General features: G+C 40.5%; 1 protein-coding gene across 6 annotated transcripts in view; it reads left to right on the forward strand.

Annotated features, from left to right (window-relative positions):
* The window catches only part of SLC12A1 (solute carrier family 12 member 1), a 107,423-nt gene that overhangs the window by 32,407 nt on the left and 53,829 nt on the right, over nucleotides 1-21,187 (forward strand). For 4 of the 6 annotated variants that reach the window (XR_012647169.1, XM_075006934.1, XM_075006938.1 and 1 more), the window contains 9 exons: nucleotides 1,471-1,608; nucleotides 1,816-1,891; nucleotides 8,629-8,724; nucleotides 9,413-9,508; nucleotides 10,470-10,609; nucleotides 10,992-11,102; nucleotides 12,491-12,602; nucleotides 13,428-13,552; nucleotides 18,971-19,055. Coding sequence is in view for 5 of the 6 variants with exons in the window: in XM_075006934.1 (XP_074863035.1) it covers nucleotides 1,471-1,608; nucleotides 1,816-1,891; nucleotides 8,629-8,724; nucleotides 9,413-9,508; nucleotides 10,470-10,609; nucleotides 10,992-11,102; nucleotides 12,491-12,602; nucleotides 13,428-13,552; nucleotides 18,971-19,055 (979 nt within the window). In the remaining variant the exon portion in view is untranslated. The remainder of the gene's footprint in view (nucleotides 1-1,470; nucleotides 1,609-1,815; nucleotides 1,892-8,628; nucleotides 8,725-9,412; nucleotides 9,509-10,469; nucleotides 10,610-10,991; nucleotides 11,103-12,490; nucleotides 12,603-13,427; nucleotides 13,553-18,970; nucleotides 19,056-21,187) is intronic. The other 2 variants (XM_075006936.1, XM_075006935.1) reach the window with 2 other exon arrangements.

Below are 21,187 nucleotides of genomic sequence, written 5' to 3' on the forward strand. Positions count from 1 at the left end.
CTTGAATTATCATCCACAAGTCTAATTGAGCATACTTGGCTCAATCTAATTCTCGATCTTCCCCACTACCCCTCCACTCTCTGATTTGCTCACCTTGATTATCTTTTTCTGATTTGTCCTCCTTGCTTACTGTTTTTGGTTCTCTGCGTCTTAAATATTGAGTCTGTTCTGGTCTGGCTATGGTCTGAAGAAGTGGGTCTGTCCCACGAAAGCTCACCTAATAAACTATTTTGCTAGTCTTTAAAGTGCTACTTGACTGCTTTTTGTTTTGATAGTGTATAGACTAGCACAGCTTACTCTCTGTTACTATTCCACAAGTCTAATGTTTCTGCAAATTATTCAGACCTCAGAATATGCAAAACTGAGCTGGAAATGTAATGAGAGCAGGCTTTCTCTGGAGACCTCTGCTTCCATTATGGCCAGAAATAGAAAAAGAATGGGCTATTCCTTACTGTAATTTGACACTTCTAGTCCCAGCTGGAAGGTAGACATAAACCTTCTCCTTTTCCCTAAGACACATCTATCCGAATAGTTAAGAATGTCAGGGGAGAAAAATTGGTTTGACTTCAGTTCTAAAAAAGGGGTGAAGGTAATATCTTAAAAAGGCATTGCATCTTCTATGGAGAACTTGTCACCATGGTGTGGGGGTGAGCAGGATTCTAATTTAACCAGATTATCTGAACCATTCCTAATAATTTCTTCCAGCAGGTTTTCAATTACTTTGTTTGTTGCAAAGATGAAATATATGAAGGCTTGACCTTGTAGAATGTCTGCCTAAAACTTTTAGTGAAGTTGTGTTTTGCACCAATTCTTCACTCACTTTATATGAGTCAACTACAGGGCAAGCCAACGCAGGTCAGGCCTCCAAGTTCCATTACAATGCTTTTTATAAAAACAAATTATGCGGATGTACCTTAAGTAGAATAGACATTCTCAGTGAAGAATACTTAACCAGCTACTGAGTTGTCAAATTCTGCAAACATATATTTGGTGATAGTATTAAGTGATGAAAAAGGTGGAATTCACCAAATAATTTATTTGCTAAGTCGAATTCAGCAAAAGCTATTTTCTGTAGTCAGCATTAATTCTTATGTTATATAACATAACTACACTATTTTGCGTTGCAGTACCATTTAGAAGCCAACCAGGTCAGTACCTCAGTGTGCCATATGCTATATAAACATAATAGCAAATACTTTGTATGCTGTTAACACTTACCCACCAACACAAATAGACTGTATTCAAGTCCAGATTCTGATGCACTTGCTCATTTTCATTATACCTTGAGTAGTTCTGCTACCATTTAACGAGAGTTAGAGAGTAACATTCTCTTTCAAAGAATGCAAAATACAATTTTAGTTTGAATCCTGATTTTTTTGTATGTTCCTTATGTAGTGAGTTGTCAACTGCTTGGTATATTTTTTATTAACTATATTTTACAGAATATATTTGCTCTTTGTCTGATTTTAGAACATAGCTCTGAACCCTGGTTCAATTGACAGAGTTACTGGTAGTGGAGAGGGTACTCCAGGAGATGAAGCAACAGCCAACAAGGAAGAAGAAAGCAAAGGGGGATTTGTGAAGTTTGGATGGGTGAAAGGAGTGCTGGTGAGCAAAATATAAATCTTCCTAGGAGAAAATTATCTGTATATTACAAAAATTAAGATATCAGCAATTATAAATTCCCTTAAAAAACAACGGTTGTTTGCTGAAGATACCTGCTCAATTTCTGCAGTGTACCTTATTAAGTTTTTAGCTAATCATAAAATTCTTTACAATTTTATAGTGATGGGATATTATCTGCTTAAAATTTAGGTGAGATGCATGTTGAATATCTGGGGTGTGATGCTTTTCATCCGACTGTCCTGGATTGTAGGTCAAACTGGAATTGGTATGTATCTTTTCGATACAGTTATGGACAGCATAAAGAATAAAGGGTAAAAACTACACATGATCACAATTAACATGTATTCTGAAATGTGAGTTTTTATGCTGTACTAACTTTGGCCTTCCAAGTGTTTGCTCAGGTATAAAAGTTGACACTTTGAACTACTGGAATTATCCAAACTCCTGGCCAATTTATGCTTAGAGGGAGGTGCGTGAAAAGTATACTCAAAAACATATAATAACCCCCAAACTTGGTGAAAATTTGTATTTAGAACCAGCAACAGCTCTAAACTTCCTGGCTGAAGCTGATTAATAATATACATACTCGTGTACAGCTGACCTTTCTACTTCATGCTTTGCTAATCCATGAGGCCAGACAGTCATTCACATGCTATTTTTAACTACAAAACTAAACCAGATACTAGTGGTACCATGAAATACCTTATTAAACCACAACTACACTTTTCAAATAAATTAACAAAGTATATTCTGTAGGTTATGATCTTTCCTTTTTCATTATATCTGCATCCTAGCCACTGAATTTAATGTAATGACTCATTAACGTCAGTAGGAGTTGGACCCTGAGGGCTCTATCCTGCCTGGTATTGAGTGCCCTAACTCCCACTCAAGTCAATGCGGGATGAGTGTGCTCACCACCTCTTGGGGTTTTCAACATCTTGCAGGACCAGGCTTTTGTTCAGGAATGCAAAATCATAGCATGATAGAGTTTAAGGCTGGAAAGGATCATCAGATCATTTAGTCTGACCTCCTGTATATCACAAGCCTCCACAAACAGCCAGCACCAGCACACTAAACACAACAATTGAACAATCAAAATGAAACCAAAGAATTACAGTCCACAGGAGAGTAGATTATTATGTAAAAAGGCAAGAGAAGAGGAGGGGATGCACCAGGGCCAAAGATTTTTGCAATGGCAGGGAAATGATTAAGATATACCTAGACAATCTTGGTAAGTGGCCTACACCCACAAGCTGCAGAGGAAAGTCAACCCCTCCCCACAAACACTTCCAGACTGACCCATGCAGGGAATTCCTCCCAAATGCACATGTAGCCGTCAGTGAGACTGTGAGCATCTGAACAAGAACCAGCCCTCCAAGTGCCAGAGAGAGACTGGTTGCTGCCACCTCAGAACCCTGGCTCACCCCAACCCTATCTCGTCTCCAACCATAGCCATCCCTCGTACTTCAGAGGACGGAGTTAAAAAAAGTCCTCCCAGAATATATCGCGGGTAGAGGGAAAAATCCCTTCCTGACCTCTGCCTGTAGCCAGCTGGGACTGTGAAGCAAGACCTTTAGAAGTATTAAACGCAAACCAGAAGTGAGCCCCAGAGCTGTTGAGCCCTGCCCCCACTTTTATAAGCAGCCTCATCATACAATTGCACTTACATATCTCCAACTCTCTCAAACTCATTAAGTTGTCTGTCCTCTCAGGTCTGATTGAGAGGCTGTACCAGAACCCCTTTCCCTTACTTCTCATTTCCAACCTGCACTGGCTCATGGCCAATTTATACATACATGGTCTTATGCCCTTTTAGATTAAATAACTCTACACTCTCCCTGGTATTTCCTTCCTATTGTATCTATCACCCTAACTGTCCTAGTAGCTATTCTCTGTTAATGTTCAAATTAATCTCTCCTGAACATGGGTGATATACACAAGATCTGATTTAGAATATTACCAGTGCCTTGTACAATGGCATTAATATTTCTCTAGGTCGATTGGAAATGCTTCTCCTAATACACCATATTTGCCCCTTTTACAGCCATATTACACTGGTGGCTTATCAACCAACACAGCCAATTCACTCTCCTTCTGTCACTTTCAGTTTCTGGTGCAGACTGTACACAGATTTACTGATATAAGTAAGCTCTTCAGGACAGGATTTCTCTTTTTGTTCTGTATTTGTACAGTGCTTAGAACAACGGGGCCTTGATCGAAGCCCGCAGACCTTAAAACAGGGGTCAGCAACCCCTGGCATAGGTGCCAAGAGTGGCATGCCAGCTGATTTTTAGCCCTGCCCCTACTCCCCCATGCAGCTGGGAGCTTGCTTAAAGTCATGCTACCTGAGGATTAACAAAAGAGCAGCTAATGCTACCAATCACGACCTAAACAGTAAAGCTCTGCCTCTTAATTTATTTATTAAAGAAATTGCTGTAAGTAGGACGCTTAGTGACTTTAAAAAGTATCACCAGCACTTGGACTGTACATAGAGGTCAAAAGGTCAAATTTTAGCACACTGTCTTGGAAAGGTTGCTGACACCTGCCCTACAAGAAAATAAATAATGATTAATAATGACAGCAATAATCTGCAGTTTCCACAGTAACCATAGCAAGTATTTTCAGTTATTATTTTTATGGTTTTATCTTATATAAATTGTTATTAGAGAAGAACTTGAACCAAAACTTCAAATGTGACCATCTCTGGATTGATTCAGAATCCAAACATGGACTGGATCTTTGGGCTGAAACAAAACCTAAGATCCAAGCAACCTCCCAAGACTTTTCAGGAGCTGAAATCTCACCTCAGGCCACATTTCCATTGGCATCATGGAAGTTTTGCTTGAGTAAGGACTGCTAGATTGAGCTCTGAATTTGGAATTAGGAAACATCTGCATAACAGGTCTTCTGGAAAAAGAAAACAGAACATAAACTTACTCAGAAGCAAGGTTGAAAAGGCAAGAAAGTTCCTGAAAGAAAAATGAAAGGACTCTGCGCACTTTTATAATGTTCCACATTTGGCTCCAGTACTGCGCCTGACCCTAACAAAAGGGAGCTTGCTGATTTTATGATGCATACCAAATGAGGGTTTACAGCTATTGGGCATGAATAAGTCTATGGCTTGCCATGAAAACTCTGAATCTTAACATTGACAAGACTTTGCTCCAGGGCTTCATGCAAAATTAGTTTTTTAAGGGCAGTTTAGTAACTTATTGAGATCATCAAGAAGCATTACTCTGCTCTGAGGTGTGAGAATAGCCATAGGCAAGAGTAATTCATTTTAATGCAATTTACTTAACATCCATATGTTTGTGTTTCAATATAAACTTTAACCAGATCTCAACATTACTTTGCACAACAGCAGTTACATCAGCTGTAGTTTCACATTTCATTTTACAGTTGTAATTCACTAATAATCAAGTCTTCCCTTCTTACTTTTTATCACTTTGTCATTTTATTGAAATTACATTTCTTGTATCCAAGCAGGTCAGTTTCAGTTTTAAAATGGGACATGGAATTCTATTTGAATAATCTCCCAATGCATTTTCTGAATATCATATAAATAGAGAGTATTATGTCTCAAGACAAGCTATTTAAGGAGAGTAGAGGTGGAGCTATCACTACCATGGCTTGGGGATTTCACTGGCCACTGCTGCTAACATGGAAATTAAACGAGTCACTTATGCCACCACCTGGGCTCCATTCATATCCCTATCATTAGAAGAGAGCAAACCCTTTTCTTGCTAAGTTGTATTGAGTAAAGCTGTTAAGGAGGATAAAAGAAGTTTAGACAAGGTTTTCTAATCATACGAATTTATCAACTGTGAAAAGAGTAGCTAAATATACTATCAAGAGGGTTAGAGTTCCAAAACAATCCTGTTAATTTACACCTGCCATTTAGCAGCTCCTTAAAACCTGTTAGTTAGGCAGAGGTGAGAAGAGGGGCCAAGTCCAGGCCATTAGAACATGCTACCCAAAATGCTACAATATAATAATTAAATCAGTAACATTCTTAGTGTTTTGTTTTGTCTAGGTCAATCATCCCTTGCACTGTGCTTGTGGAATGTTTCCTTCTTTTCCAGATTAGCAACAAATTCTGCCCAAACAGACACATCACTTGTTTAATGAGCAGAAGATATAGCCCTATGGTACCTTTGTTTTGATAAAGTGCGTTATCAAAATGTAATTGAAAAGCTCTGGAAGGTACCTTATACAAATTACATGGAAAATGTCCAATCTACTTGAAGTGATGTGTCTGAATTATTCAATTTAATGAGCTAACAGGTTATTAAAAAGTCAGATCCTGCCATTTACTGGGGTACAAACACCCATTGAATTCAGTGGGATTTTTGTGTGCAGACTATGATAAGATATGGTCAAAGGAGCTGACTTTGTACACAGAAGCGTATACCAAATAGGTACATCCCGGGTTAAAATTAAAGCTCCAAGTGTAATTTTCATTTAAACGATCTAACCTTATGCTATATATAACTTATATGTCCTGCACTATGTTGCTATGTCTAAAACTACTGTGATAACAAGACTATAATTTTAGAACTAAGGAACATTTATTTGGGTATTCGATACCCACAATAATCCAATCTGAAATGAAGTCAGCTATCTGATCTGAAATGAAGCCAGGAGGCAGAACTAGGGCAGTTAAACCCATACATTATACTTCTAATGATTTGCTGGTTACAGTATCCATATTTCAGTTCTGATCGGGGTGAAAGCAACTTAAATTTCTTACAGGTACTGTTCTATCAGACACTCATAACGCCCCCTTGCAGGGAGCTCAGGGGCTGGGGGAGTTGCTATATGACAGTACCTGTAAGAAATTTAAGTGTAGGGTAGAGTGCAGGGGTCTGAGAGCATAGGGTTGGGATATGTGTGGGGTGGTGCAGGAATCATGGCAGGGGGCTTCATGTGGGGGAGTTAGAGCTGGGGTCATGTGGGGGAGTCTGGGCAGGGAGCTGGGGGCATGTGGGGGAGCCAGGGCTGGGGTCGTATGGGGGAGTCAGGGCAGGGAGCTGGGTGCGTGTAGGGGAGCCAGGGCAGGGAACTGCGGGTGTTGTAGGACAGTCAGCGTGGAGGGGTTGTGGGGGAATCAAGGATACGGGTTGCAGGTGTGGGGGCAGTCAGGGCTGGGGGTAGGTGGATCAGATGGGAGTAACCTCAGACCAGGTTACCAGCTGCTGCCAAAGAGCTGTGTCTTCAGGAGAGTTACTGAGACTGTTTAGTGCACCCTTGGTAGTAATTTTCAACACTTTACCAGCTCTCAACATTACGCCCAGGCTAGCTCTTGCCAGAACAGAACACCTGAGTTTACCCCCTTACTTACACCTCTGGTTCCAAGCAGCCAAGGCCAACATTTACTGCTACAGGGTAAGTATAGCTTTCCATTTTAAAGTGAAAACACACATACATACTCATAGAGTTATGGAGCCTGGAAATGCTCAAGTACAGAAGCATGAAGAAGTTCAGATACAATGAAGAACTGATTCATCTTTTGTCTCAAACTTGAACCAAAACTTTTCTTGCATTGGCAGGAATGGAAATATTATATTTATAGCATTCACACTGAGAAATTAAATGAAAACAGAAATCTCATGCTCGATGGTTGCAACTAAACACTACCTTATTGCTTAGAACTCAGAATGACTATATATAAGAACTCAGGACAGAATAGCTACATTTACACTAGAAGCATCTGCCTGCAGAAGTTACTGTTGGAAGAGATGTTCCAACGAAACTTCTGTCGACAGATCTCTTTTCAAAAGGACCCTGCACATTTCAAAATCAGTTGATAGGAATAAGGGGATTCAATGTTTGTGGGGTCCTTTAGAAAAGGACCCCATGTAGCCGAGAGCGCTTGTTCGAAACCAGAACTTTCGAAGCACCGCAGCTGGCAGCATGCTAATGAGGCGCTGAATATTCATTTCAGCCTCTCATTAGTATTCTTCAATTTGGCCATTAGCATGGCCATTTTGAAGTTTTGGCCAAGTGTGGCCACAGTCATGGATTTCATAATTTATCTTTCCTTGTCCTCTTGTTAAAATGAAGATTCTCTCAGAGCTACATATCCTCCTAATTCCAACCCAACCCTTCCCTGCAGTAACTATGTAATCTTTACATGAAAGACAAACATTAGGACAACACAATGCTAACATGAGCAGATGAAAGTGAACTCTTGTTAATGTCAAGTGTAACGTGCTTACATATCCCTACTTTATGGCACACATATACATTTATTCTCTCTCCCTGCGTGTGCATTTTTAATAATCAATCTCCCCTTCCTTTGTACTGCTCCACTGCTTTTATCTCTGTAGTCAAAGTGCAGTACGGTTAAGTTGCCTTCATGTGTCTGCTGACTCTGCATCTTGGGTTGCTTTTCCACTATGATCAAGGCTAAATGTATAGCAGAAGCCTGACAAAGGTGAGTATTTGTGTGCTATTGTTGGGCCACTTATGTAGCCAAATACCATAGTGATGGTCACAATAGAACGATCGCAGAAGAAACAAATAGGAACAAATTGTAACATTTTTTACACATAAAAACAAAACTTGTTCAAGATGCATGACTTAAATATGGTTCTCTAATTTTTTTTTTGTTCCAATCATCTATGCAAGAAGAGATGACATTATAACATTGCTTATTTTTTGTAGTGTCGAGGGCTGGGTCAAAGAAGGGCATGCAGCACCCATGCAGAGAGATGCTCTTTAATATTATTATTTGTGTTAAGAAAATCTCTTGAAATCATAAGAGAATGTATGACTGGGCAACCAGAAAACAGCATTGCTTGAGTACTGATCGACACTTTGCTATTGTGGTAGAAGTAGCTATAGGGACCAGGTGGAATTGCTCCACAGACCATGAGTGGTCTACAAACTATCATTTCAGTTCAGCGCTCTGCTTCTGATTTGAAAATTTAATTTAAAGACAGAATGAATTTGAGGAATATGGATCACAAATAAAATATTTTATCTTTTCATTGCTGACAGGTCTTGGAGTTGTCATAATTCTTCTTGCTACTACAGTAACCTCAATTACTGGGTTGTCAACTTCTGCAATAGCAACAAATGGGTTTGTCCGTGGAGGTAAAATCTTTAGGGTTTCTTATGCTCTCAAGACTCAAAAGGGTACTGATGTATTATATTACTATAAGAGAGACCAGAGGTCTTATTCCCTAAACCATCACCACCCCTAAGGATAAACAAAACTGGACACGTAGACCCCCAGAAGAACCACAGGTAATACATCTAGGCAACACTATCCACAAATTTAGAATGTTTGAGTTGCCATTTTAATAAATCCAAGTTTCACTTCAGTTTGTGAAGTACGTTTCAGGCGTTCCTGTCCAAGACTGGAGGGGGAATGGATTCCATTTTGTCCTGGTGTTCTTTGTCCTTACTTTTTCAATGTACCTTTCTTACTCAGAGCATTTCAGGTTGCATTTCCTTGGAGAGAATGAACATTATGAGCCTCATTCCTTATCTTAAAGGCTGATGCAAGCTGATGGATACATTAACTTTTATTACTTCCTGTACAGTTCCTTTTACATTTCAGATGCTACTTGGAACATAAGTGATTTCTCTTGGTGCAATACGAAAGTGTAGTACATTTCAGGTCCTTCGTGCACCTTGTTATCTAAACGTTTAGTGCATTTCAGGGTCCTGAAGGTTCATCCGGTGTTTGTCCTACAGTGGATGATTGTGGTTTCAAACTACAGGATTCAAGTGCCAACCAGGTATTTAGGTTGAATATATTCTTTTTGGGATTTTTCAGGTCTTGGAATCGTGGTTATAATGCTGAGTGTGGTAGTAACAACATTAACAGGTATCTCAATGTCTGCCATTTGCACTAATGGAGTAGTCAGAGGAGGTACGTATAACTATGGAAAATATGGAAGTCTGCAGGGCTGACTTAGAACAAGATAGAGACTGTAATGGTGTTAGCCTAGTAAGGTAAAATAAAGCAAAGAAAAAACAAAATTTAAAAGTCTTGATCTCATTTACTGACCTAACTCCAAAACACAACATGACTCTGCAGAAGAGTTGATTTTAAAACATGCTAACATTGAACACTAAGGCTACGTCTACATTATCTCAGAAGATTGACCCGCTCAGGGTCAATCTTCCAGGGCGCCATTTTGCACATACACAAAATGGCACTTTCCAGGGTCAACGCTGACGTAACTTCTTGCAAGCCACAAGAATTAGGGAACGTTGATAGGGGGAGCACAGAAGTCACGGAAGTCAACGGCATAGCTAAAACTGCGTATCAGCCATTGACTGCTACGTATAGTGTAAACATAGCCTTAGGTTCATTATGATAGGAGGAATTATTGTATAGATTGATTGACATTCTACCGATACAGAAATGCAAAACGTTTTAAAGGCTTTCTGGCTTAACTCAGACTATTTAAGGAATACATTGTCTGTATCTGTTTCTTGGTGAGTGAATTTTTATGCTGACAACGGGAGAAACCAGGTAAGGAAATAAACCTTTCACTGGTAATATTTTCTCTGTAGAATCTGTGTTTTAATTATATACCATTAGTGGCTGGTCTGCATACCAAATAACACATGTTAAAAAGATATAAATGATTCCAAAAGTTCATTTTCAATATTTAATATTTGAAATCATTCAGTAAATTCTGAAAGCTAAATTTTTGCAAAGTTTCCTGTTCCATCCACAAATTTGCTCTTCTCCATTAACTGGGGAAATACAGGTTATATTAATCATGCAAACGACAAAATTCAGAGTGGCACTGCTCACATGAGTAAGGTGAGATCTGGCAATACCCAAATTACGGTAAAGGTACATTTTCTTCTGTTGACAGGTGGAGCTTACTATCTTATCTCAAGAAGTTTAGGACCTGAATTTGGTGGATCTATAGGACTTATCTTTGCCTTTGCCAATGCTGTAGCAGTAGCCATGTATGTAGTTGGATTCGCTGAAACTGTTGTAGAGCTTCTTAAGGTAACTATGGAAGTAACTTTGTGGTATGTATTTAAACTAGGGAATTCTGTCATCTTTGTGTAAATTACGATCTCTTTCTAACTGCTTCAGCCTTTGGCTGTTATTTAGATCTCTCTTAATGGACCCTGAATCCTACTTAAAGAAGATTTTCCATCACTTCTAACTTATTGCAGAAGTGTTTTATATATTGCCACCAGAGCTTCAAAATTACTCAAGGGAATGTGTTCCTAATTAGTCAACTAGTAATTTTTACTACTAATGCTCAACGAGCACAGGAAATCATAAACCACTGAAACGAAACTAATTTACTCATTCTTTTCGATCTTAAATGTTCTCTGATTTATCCATCTTATCACATAAACAATGTTCTTCCCTGTTCTAGAGCAGTGATGTGCTGATGGTGGATGAATCCAATGACATCAGAATAATAGGCTCCATTACTGTAGTTGTTCTTTTGGGCATTTCCGTGGCTGGTATGGAATGGGAAGCAAAGGTAAGCTTTAAAAGTTATGCATAAATAAGTACGATTACACTGCAGAATGTGTTATATAAGTTTAAGACACAGCTGGGGGGGGTGTAGAAACCTACATCAAACAGGTGGAGTTTGACAAGCACTCCACATTAGAGTACTTGTGCCCTTCAGGCTGGGGGCTCCCCCTTTGCCTCACATCAGAGGAGTTCTGTGTTCTGCAAGCACTTTAATTTTATTTGTTTTGCAATTTATGACAGGAACATCGAAGCCTTAGGTACAGGTCCCTTTTATTTTTTTGCATAGCTCTATTGAAATAATAAAAATCATAAAAATAATACACTGTGAGGCCATGCTAACTCTGTGTAGAATATTGGCTCCAAAGTGAGTTTTTACATTGGTCTCCATCCATTACCCTCTAATGGTTCATGCCTTCCTGTCTGCTGAACAAATGTTAAAAATCTCAGTCATATCTGTTTATGGGACAAACACTCACAAAATAAAGGAACTATTATAGCTAAGAGGCTAAAAGGTACCTGTCAACATTAGTTTCAGAATAGCAACCTTATCTTTATATTCTCCTGTGAGGGGAATTTACAGCTACTTGTTAGAGTGGTCACTTAGATCCTGTAAAAATTCCCTGAAACTAAACAAACAATGGCCATATCTACACTAGCCCAAAACTTCAAAATGGCCATGCATTTTGAAGTTTACTAATGAAGCGCTGAAATACATATTCAGCACCTCATTAGAATGCCGGTAGCCATGGCACTTCGAAATTGAAGAGGCTCGCCACCGCACGGCTCGTCCAGACAGGGGTCCTTTTCGAAAGGACCCCAGTAATCTCGAAATCCCCTTATTCCTATCTGCTGTTAGGAATAACGGGATTTCAAAGTTGCCGGTCCTTTCAAAAAGGACCCCCATCTGGACGAGCCATGCAGTGGCGAGCCACGTCAATTTTGAAGTGCTGCGGCTACTGGCATTCTAATGAGGCACTGAATATGTATTTCAGCACTTCATTAGTAAACTTCTGGCCATTTCCAAGTTTTGGGCTAGTGTAGACGTAGCCAATATAAAATGTCTTAATCTAAATATCTATCTATCAGCTGTTTCGTTTTTCCTCTTCTTGTACAACCACTCTACAGTGTAAAACATTAACCATAACTTTGTATATTTCATACCCATTTGTTATAACAAAATATGTGTTATTGTCACACAGTGTAAGGCACTTTTGTCTATTTAGTCATCTTGATTATTGAATCATCTGCCCAGCCAGTGGCTGAATGTGTTCTAATATTGCAGAAATTTGAAATACATAACAAGTGATATCTAAATACCATTACATACATAACTACCACCATATTTAAAACAAATGAAGAGTCCACTGGTAAAATGCTTTTGTCTCTTAACAGGCTCAAGTAGTTCTTCTAGTCATTCTTCTTATTGCCATTGCAAATTTCTTCATTGGGACAATCATACCAACCAACAATGAAAAGAAGGCAAGAGGCTTTTTTAATTACCAAGGCAAGTTTTGCTATTACTAAAAAATATAAAACAGATTAATACTTTTGGCCCACTCCTGGAACCTTTAGTTCTGCAAAATTCCTGTTGAGAAAGACTACAAGATCAGGCTTTTATCCAAAGATACATCAGCACATAACTAAGGGAAACTAGTTTTTTAAAAAATTATTTCAGGGTCACTGGAGTTAAACAATTTTTACTTTTGAGCCTGGGAGTGCTTCTGAAGCTGACAGTGCCAGTTGAACCTCTCTTATCCCAAACTTGCTCATCCATAATATGGCATAATTTTATTTAGCCGGATGACCAATTATCATGGGTGTGACCACGTCTCCTGTGGTCCCATAAAGTTTGTTTACAGCCACCAGTCCTGGCTCTCAGTGTTCTGTGTTGTTATTTAGCTGTAATTTACCCCTAAATGTCTTCCAAAAACCCTGTAAGCAGTGGAAGTGTTTATAACGTGCTAAAGACAATATTAACCTCCTGTGGTCACGCAATTCTCTGGTGTAGAACCAGTCAGGGCTTGAGGATGCCAAATGAGAGAGGTTCAACCTGTAGTGGTTTGAGCCATTTATATTTGGGGACAGTTTTGTCTATTTTAACTTAAACATGGAACATGCCTGTTATTTCAAGACTGAACTGCAGTTTTGTGATTTGGAGAAACGTGCTGCAAGGAATTACAGTGAGATGACCAAATTCACTTTGCTTATGAGCTAAAACAGATTGGAACTGAGTCTTCTGAAGGTGAAGGGCTAGTTTCTTTATCTACTTCATCAGATAACTTCAGAATCAAGGCCTGGTGACATGTTTCATTTTCATTTGTATTTGCAGCCTCAATATTTGCAGAAAATTTTGGACCAGATTTCAGAGGTGAAGGATTTTTCTCGGTCTTTGCTATTTTTTTCCCAGCAGCTACTGGCATTCTTGCAGGGGCCAATATCTCAGGCGATCTGGAGGTATGGATTTTATTTACTTCCTAATGCTGATTAGGCTACAGAATAATCATTGAAAACTAATTTGCATTTAGTTTCAACACACAAGCAATGCCATGAGGCAACATTTTCATTTTTAAATGTATTTTATTATCTAAGGACATCAGCTTCCTTTCCTTCTAGAATAATAAAGCTATGCACACAAAACATTACTTCATTTAAATTTAGAGTTTCAGTAACCCAAAATAACATACCATTTTAACAGACCCATTATGGAAATTAGGTGTATAATTCCATTACAATTGCTTTGCTAATTCCCCTAATATCACACTGAAAAGTATAGCATAAAACTCGATTTTACACATATAAAAACAAGGAAATGGAATGCTCACGCACAAAAGAAGCTTTTTGATGGAATCAATGAGACCAGAACTTTACAAGTGCCTTCTTTACCCTTGCAACCAATGTAAGTTAGCTTAAGTCACTAATCTTTCAGCACTGTTTCCAATATTTAAGCAAACCGGTAAATTAAATATTTGATTTTAGTTTTAACTATGAATGCCATCTAGTTATGGCTGTATATCAGCTATTTACTCAAACTTAATATTATAGATCATTAAGCTGTACTTTCAAAATACTGTACAAAAATTGGGACTTTTCTGGCTTTATGAAGCACCTGGTGAAATAGTCCCAATACTTGTGAAGCTATTCAGTGTCCAGGAATTGTCAGAAAGTGTAACAAAAACCAGAAGCAATCTGTGGTGGCTTTGTGAAACATTGGTTCTTGAGCCTCTTCATACAGTCTGGTCTGGTTTTGTGGATATATGACCGTTAAAGGGCTCAACTGTAGTCAAATTGATTTGATACTCAAGTATTTGTGAAATACCCACAAACTGGACAGCTCTATCAGACCCACCAACCGAGGGGGGCAAAGGGAACTACTGCATAGGGACTCAGTTGACTTAAGGGGGCCTGGGGCTGCCACCGCCACTGTTGTAGCTCTTCCCAAGTCCTTTTAAATTGCTCTGTTTAGCAGCATGGTAGGGCTGCAGGGGGCCCCAGAGCTAGAATCCATGGAGCTGCAAGACAGGATGGGGCCCCAGAGGTTGTAACCATGCAACTGAGCAGGGAGGGGATAGCTGGACTGGGAATTGTGGGGGGGCAGGTTGGGAAGAGAAGGAGGGAGGCAAGCTCTGGGGTAGAGCTGGGCACAGGACTGGGGGAAGCAAGGGCTTAGGTGTGTGAAGGAACCAGGCTGGGAAGGAAAAAAAGAAAAAGGGGCAGGGGGGCAGAGGTAGGTAGGGACAGCTGGGAGAAAGGAGCTGGTGGTGGGGTAAGGACAACAGGACATCTGGAAGGCAAAGGGGAACGGTGGGGCAGAGAGGGGAAGGCCAAGCTGAGCACAGGACTGCTGGGAGGCAGAGCTAAGCAGGGGGCATCTGGGAGCCAACGAGGGAAAGGAGCCAAAATGGGCACAGGAAAACTGGGGACAGAGCTGGCAGAGGGTCGTTGGGGAGGACAGAGAGGGGAAGGAACCAGGCTAAGCACAGGATGCCTGAGGGGCACAGCTGGGTAAGAGGTTGCTGGGGGACAGTGAGGGAAAGGGGTCAGGCAGGGCTGGGGGAAGAGCTCTTCAGGGTTGATGGGGGTGGCACAGAGGGCAAAGAGGTGTGAGGGGCAACTCCAGGCCGGTGAGGAATGAGGCTGTGACCAACCAGGGTGCTTGAGGGTGCTGCTTGGGGTATGCCTGGGGGAGAGGGGCTCATGGCTCTGTCTGAGTGAAAGGGATGGGGCCCCATTGATTGTGCTGCCCTGGGGCCCAAAATTCCTGTCAGTGGGCCTAACACACTGTGCCCCTCACTCCATTTATCCCTGCCTTTCCCCACCCACCTACCAATAGCCCAGGCTGGTAGATCCAAGGGGAAAGTGTACAAAAACATGTTATTTAAACATCTCTCTCTCAACAGCCAGGCTGAGGCTTTCCATGCAGCCCAATACATATGGGCACCTCATTCCTATTATAATCCTGCAGGAGCTTTACAAACCTGCAGACTATGCAGATAAGTTTGAATTCTGGAAGGAGCCCAGGACAGGTAGATAGCAAACTGCCTTGGGGTTTTATTCAACAGCTGTTCTAGGCTAGAACCACAAGGGGAATTCAGCACCTAACTGCCTCAATTGGTCACACCTCTGAGATCCTGAAAGTCTGCACCTCGTAAGCACCAAAATCACCTAGGCACCTATCTGGTAACATATACTAGGCCAAGGATAAAAGAAAGATACTGGCTCTCTAGCACAGGGGTTAGGACCCTCTCTGGGTTACAGAAGACTCAAGCCTCTGCAATAATGAATTTCTATTACTTACTGCAAGTGCAACTGCCTTGCAGCACCGATGTCCCTTTGTGAGCTTAGTTCTTCCTGTATCAACTCCCAGAACTACCCCTCCACCCCACACCCACACTGTGCCAGCAGTGCAGGAGCAGCACTACCTATACATCCAGTGGGCTGGTTGTAGGGGGCCCATTGTCTGTTCTGCCCTGGGGCCTGGAATTGCTATCAGTGGACCTGAGCTTTATCTAAAGGCCAGTTGCGTCACCCTTACTCACACTGAACAGCGACATAGACTCATCATCTTTAAGGCCTGAAGAGACTGTCAGGATTATCTAATAGAAGCTCACCTACCCACTCTGGCAGTAGGCCCATACCCTCCGACTGAATTACAGATGTCCTCAAATCTTAAGCTAAAGATTTCAAATTACAGAGAATCCACCATTTATTGTAGTTCAAACCAACGAGTAACCTGGGCCCCATGCTTCCAGGGAAGGTGATTTCCCCTGCACACCCCCATCCTTTGCTCCAAAAGGTTGGTTTGCTTTTCTTTTACTGCAGCAGTGAGGCGCTACTCAGAAGGAGCAAGCACAATAGAATCCAGCCAATAGCATTAATGAGGGGTTGTTTTTTTTTACACACTTATTTTTGGACTGGGAGCATTCTGTTGAGACTGGACCAGGACCTCCTCATTCCAGCCTGGGAGAATCTCTACTATGTCATCAAACCTACTGTCCACAAGGAAAAACAGTTGCTTGGATTTAGGTCTTTGCCTGGCAGGCCATTGGTCTGAAAGGCACATCTCACTAGAGCTTCCACAGCAACAGCTCTTCCTTTTCAGACAATGTGGGGTGCTCGCCACAGATCTCAGGAACCATCAGGAACTAAGACAGGGTGAGGAGTGAATGCATAGGTTGGACACATAACATTCCCACCTATGTTTGCCAATTTTGGTTGGTTCTATTCCTGGAGATTTAATCATGACATAATCTTTAATTAAACCTTAATCTTTAATTCCAGAAAAAACAATGAGAAGTCCTGTGGCAGTGTACAGACTAACAGATTTACTGGAGCATAAGTTTTCGTGGGCAAAGACCCACTTCATCAGGTGCATGACTAACATGGCTACCTCTCTGATATTTTAATTCATGGTGACTCAAGGCCCATCCTGGAGGGATGTCAGCCAATGTTCCCTGTAATCTTTTCTATCCATGTGAAGATTTTTTCAATTCATGTTCAGAAAAAAAAAAAAAAAAAGTATGTCCACTGAGGCCTGTGCAAATGTGCACCACGACTATAAACAATAAACCAAACTTAGCAATAAGCACTCTGCTAATTAGCTGGGCAGCATTTGAATCACTCCTGAACAGACACACAATTACACAGCTTACAAAAAACATTGATGGCACCACCTCACATCAACCCTAGAGAGCTGTACTGTCATGACTGTACATTTCCATAGCCTTAATCCACATAGAAAATCCCCCACTATCCATACCTTGATGCATCAAGAGTGATCTAATGAAATTAACCAGCCTAAGGAGAAACCTGAAACACAACATAAAGTGTATCTTAAAATTTAGAGAGAGAGAAACCAAACTGCCTCTGAGGTTTGTAGTAAACCATTATAAGGTCATGTCTCTGTAATGGACAATCATTCATTCATTGATGAAGAACCTAATCCAAAATTCATTGAAGTCCATGGAAGTCTTTGCTTTGACTTTGAAGAGTTCAGCTCAGACTCCAAAAGGGTACTAGCACATTGAGTAAATGTCCTTCTAGTTAGTGTCTGAAGATTGCAGCATAAAACCCCACCTATGCAAGGGCTAGCTGACACAAACACTGGTATGACGCGTATTAAAAACCATAGTGACTGGAGGTTAAAGATTCCTGTGCAGCTGAAGTGATTTGTTTGGGGATTTTTAGCCAGTGAAATTTTACTACAGGTTGAAACTCTCTCATCTGGCAACATCCCTTGTCCAGCAGGGGCATGAAGGCCAGCAGCCCCACAGACCCAGGGAATCTGGCCAGGGTGGGGGAACCCAGCAGCCTGGCAGGGAAGCCCTGCAGGAGTGGGCACCTGCATCCAGCCACCGTGGTGGCCTGACATCCCCTTGTCTTGCAAATTCCCTTGTACAGAACCACTTACGTCCCGAGGTGCTGGATGAGGGAGGTACTTGTACATTAATTCTTGTTTAATAGTGTTAAACAATAGTATAATTATGTGATTAAGCCACATTACACATGACTTGCTAAATTTCATTTGGAAAAACAACTTCATTTAATAAAGGACCAAGACATTCTGAAAAGTATTAAAACATGAATTTCATGTTTCTTTAAGTAAAACACTTACTAAACTAATTTAAAAAGAAAATTTAAAAAAAAAATGCTTTCTAGGCTGAGCAAGTATATATCAAGTTATAGCCTGCAGAAATTTTGATGGTATTAACATCTCCAAAAATCATAATTAATAGTGGAATATCTTAAAGCCCTTTATTCACAGAAGCATGAACAGTGCTGATATAGGTTTCTAGTTACAGTTTACAGAAGAATGCTGACCCAACAAACTGGCCGCTCTCAGCAATAACACACAGCAGACATTTCCTGAATAACCTAATACAAGAATAAATGCAATCTGAAAGATAGGAGTTCACTTTGGACATAACTGGTGATTATGAGTTTCCAGCACTAATAATAGTGTCCGTCTCTCAAAGTGCCCTAATCCTCCTGGCGAGCCAAACTGTGCAATTCAATAGATAGTTTGGATGAGTGCTTAAAGCAGAAGAGTAAGGGCTACTCCTGTATTGATGCAGAGGGGACTTAATGGTCCCCCACATGTACAGCAGGAGAGTCCCACAGCGTGGCACCCGAAATGGAATTCTGGACCTGCAGTGCCTTCTTTGCAGCACCCACGGAAGGGGATGGTGTCTGAATCCATCCCCATGTGGGAGAGGTGAGTCTTAGTGGTAACAATCTCTCTCCTCCCCACAAATATTTTCATATCATAAACTGTCAGCACTGCAACTTGCTAATTTGTAAATAATCAGGCTGTAAGCACTTAAGTTACAAATACATAAAGGACTCACAGCAATTTTTGCAATTGCAATATTTAAGGACCCACAGGCTGCTATACCCAAGGGAACAATGTTGGCCATTCTGATTACAACTGTTGCCTACCTAGGAGTTGCAATATGTGCAGGTAAGTACTGAACACCTGTTTTTTGTCATATTTAATATAGTTAAGTATGTTTAGAGCTCTAATCATACATGAATGGTCAACCTCATCATTTCTTTTGACCTGGAGGATTTGTTATGTAGTAAGACAGCTGTTTTGGCTTGATGGTACTTAAAAAGCAAAACAAACCCTTCAACACAAATAAAAATCTCCATATGGTATCTGCATGGAATTTGACCAAATCTGTGCATACAGATGGGTAGAGAGATTCTTTTATGTTACAGGTTGAACCTCTCTAATTCAGAACACTCTCGTATGGCAACATCCAGAATGACATGATTTTAGTTCGCCAGATGACCACTTATCATGTGTGTGGCCAAGTTTCCTGTGGTCCCATAAAGTTTGCTCACGGCCACCAGCCCTGGCTCTCAGTGTTCTGTGCTGTTGTTTAGCTGTAATTTACACCTACATGTCTTCAAAGAGCCCAGTGAGCAGTGGAAGTACTGGTAATGTGGTAGGCAATATTGACATTGCATGATCTGGCACATTCTCTCATCTGGCACCAGTCATGTCCCAAGAGTGCTGGACGCGAGAGGTTCAACCTGCATAAAGAAACTCTACAATGCCAAATGATTCAGCAACAGAGACCATCCATGTAGAGCAGATAAAGAACAAACTGGCTTGACAGTTAAAGGTAGGAGAAGTACCACAAATCAGTCTGCTTATAATTTTTCTCCTCTTTCACATAAAAGTTCTCCAAGTGAGCTCTAGCTGCTGGCATTACAGCACACACAAATGACGAGGTTACATGAAAACTCTGAGTCTTCACATCTCAAGAGAGGAGAAATCAATTACTTCCCTAAAGAAGAACGTTAGGTCACAAGATGCCCTATGTCACTACAGTTTGGAAATGACAATTCAACAAAATAGACACAGGATAGAACACAGGCTTGTACTGCCTCTATCGTCTGTGGAAGACAAACATTCAATTAAATTCTCATTACAAAGGGTGCAATAAATCTTGGATCAAGAAATGAAAGTTTCTTTCCATATTAATTGTGCTGCAAGAAACAATTTAGTTAAGTGGCACTCCTGTCCTCTGAATAGGGACATGTGCTAGAACCCCATAGGACAAATCATTTCATAACAGAGAGAAAACCAAAGTCTTCCAACTTTTTGGGTGTTGGTCCTTTAAGCAAAAGTAAAAGCTATACCTGTTGTCCTAGCCATATTTCAACTCTGGTAACCTCATTTCGTATATTTGTTTTCTCCCTGCAATTTCAGCTTCAGAATTCAGAAAGTGAATTCTGATTTAAGCCTGTGTAATGTTGCTCTGTTCTGTTAAGTAGCTGCTCCATTGCAACCCCAGATAGGGCTAAATTTCAGTGGCGAATGTGGTCATTTCTGTTCCATTTGTAGATCAGCTTGCTACATATATAAAGGTACTTTGGGATCCTTAAACCATTTTGTTTGGACATGTCTGAAAAAAAATGTACACATTTGCACATCAGCAGCTAGAGCTGTTGAGATCAGAGTTTCATAAGTTCTGAGAGTAACAAACAAAAAGAGAGTGAACATAAATATCACTAAAACCAAACAGTCCTGTAGCACCTTAAAGACTAACAAATGCATTTATTAGGCTATGAACTTTTGTGGGTGAGACCCACTTCTTCAGATCTGACCAAATCTGAAGTGGGTCTTACCCACAAAAGCTTATAATCTAATAGATTTGTTAGTCTTTAAGGTGCTACAAGACTGCTTGGTTTTTGTGAAGCTACAGACTAATGTGACTACCCCTCTGAAAATAAAGAGAGTGTTTGCCAAATTCTCAGCCCAGGTAAAGCAATTTAACTTTATTGACTTCAGTGGAGCTACAATGCTCTACAGCCTTGAGAATCTGAACCTATGAAGGGAATGGGAGTCTTAGATAATAAATGTACGCTCAGACTTTAAACTGTTTGGTAACACGACTGTCATTGAATACTGGTATTTTTACAAGGGCCCATAGATGAACCTTGTACTTCACTACATCAATTTTGAGTTAAATCAGATAATTTTCTCATAATTTTTAAAGTACCTGGTATTCTACCGCCATGAAGGCAGCAACCTCCACCCATCCCACTAGCTCAAGTTCACAACCTAGAGAAGTGAACTTA

This window comes from Carettochelys insculpta, chromosome 12, assembly GCF_033958435.1.
Source record: "Carettochelys insculpta isolate YL-2023 chromosome 12, ASM3395843v1, whole genome shotgun sequence".
NCBI classification, from domain to species: domain Eukaryota; kingdom Metazoa; phylum Chordata; order Testudines; family Carettochelyidae; genus Carettochelys; species Carettochelys insculpta.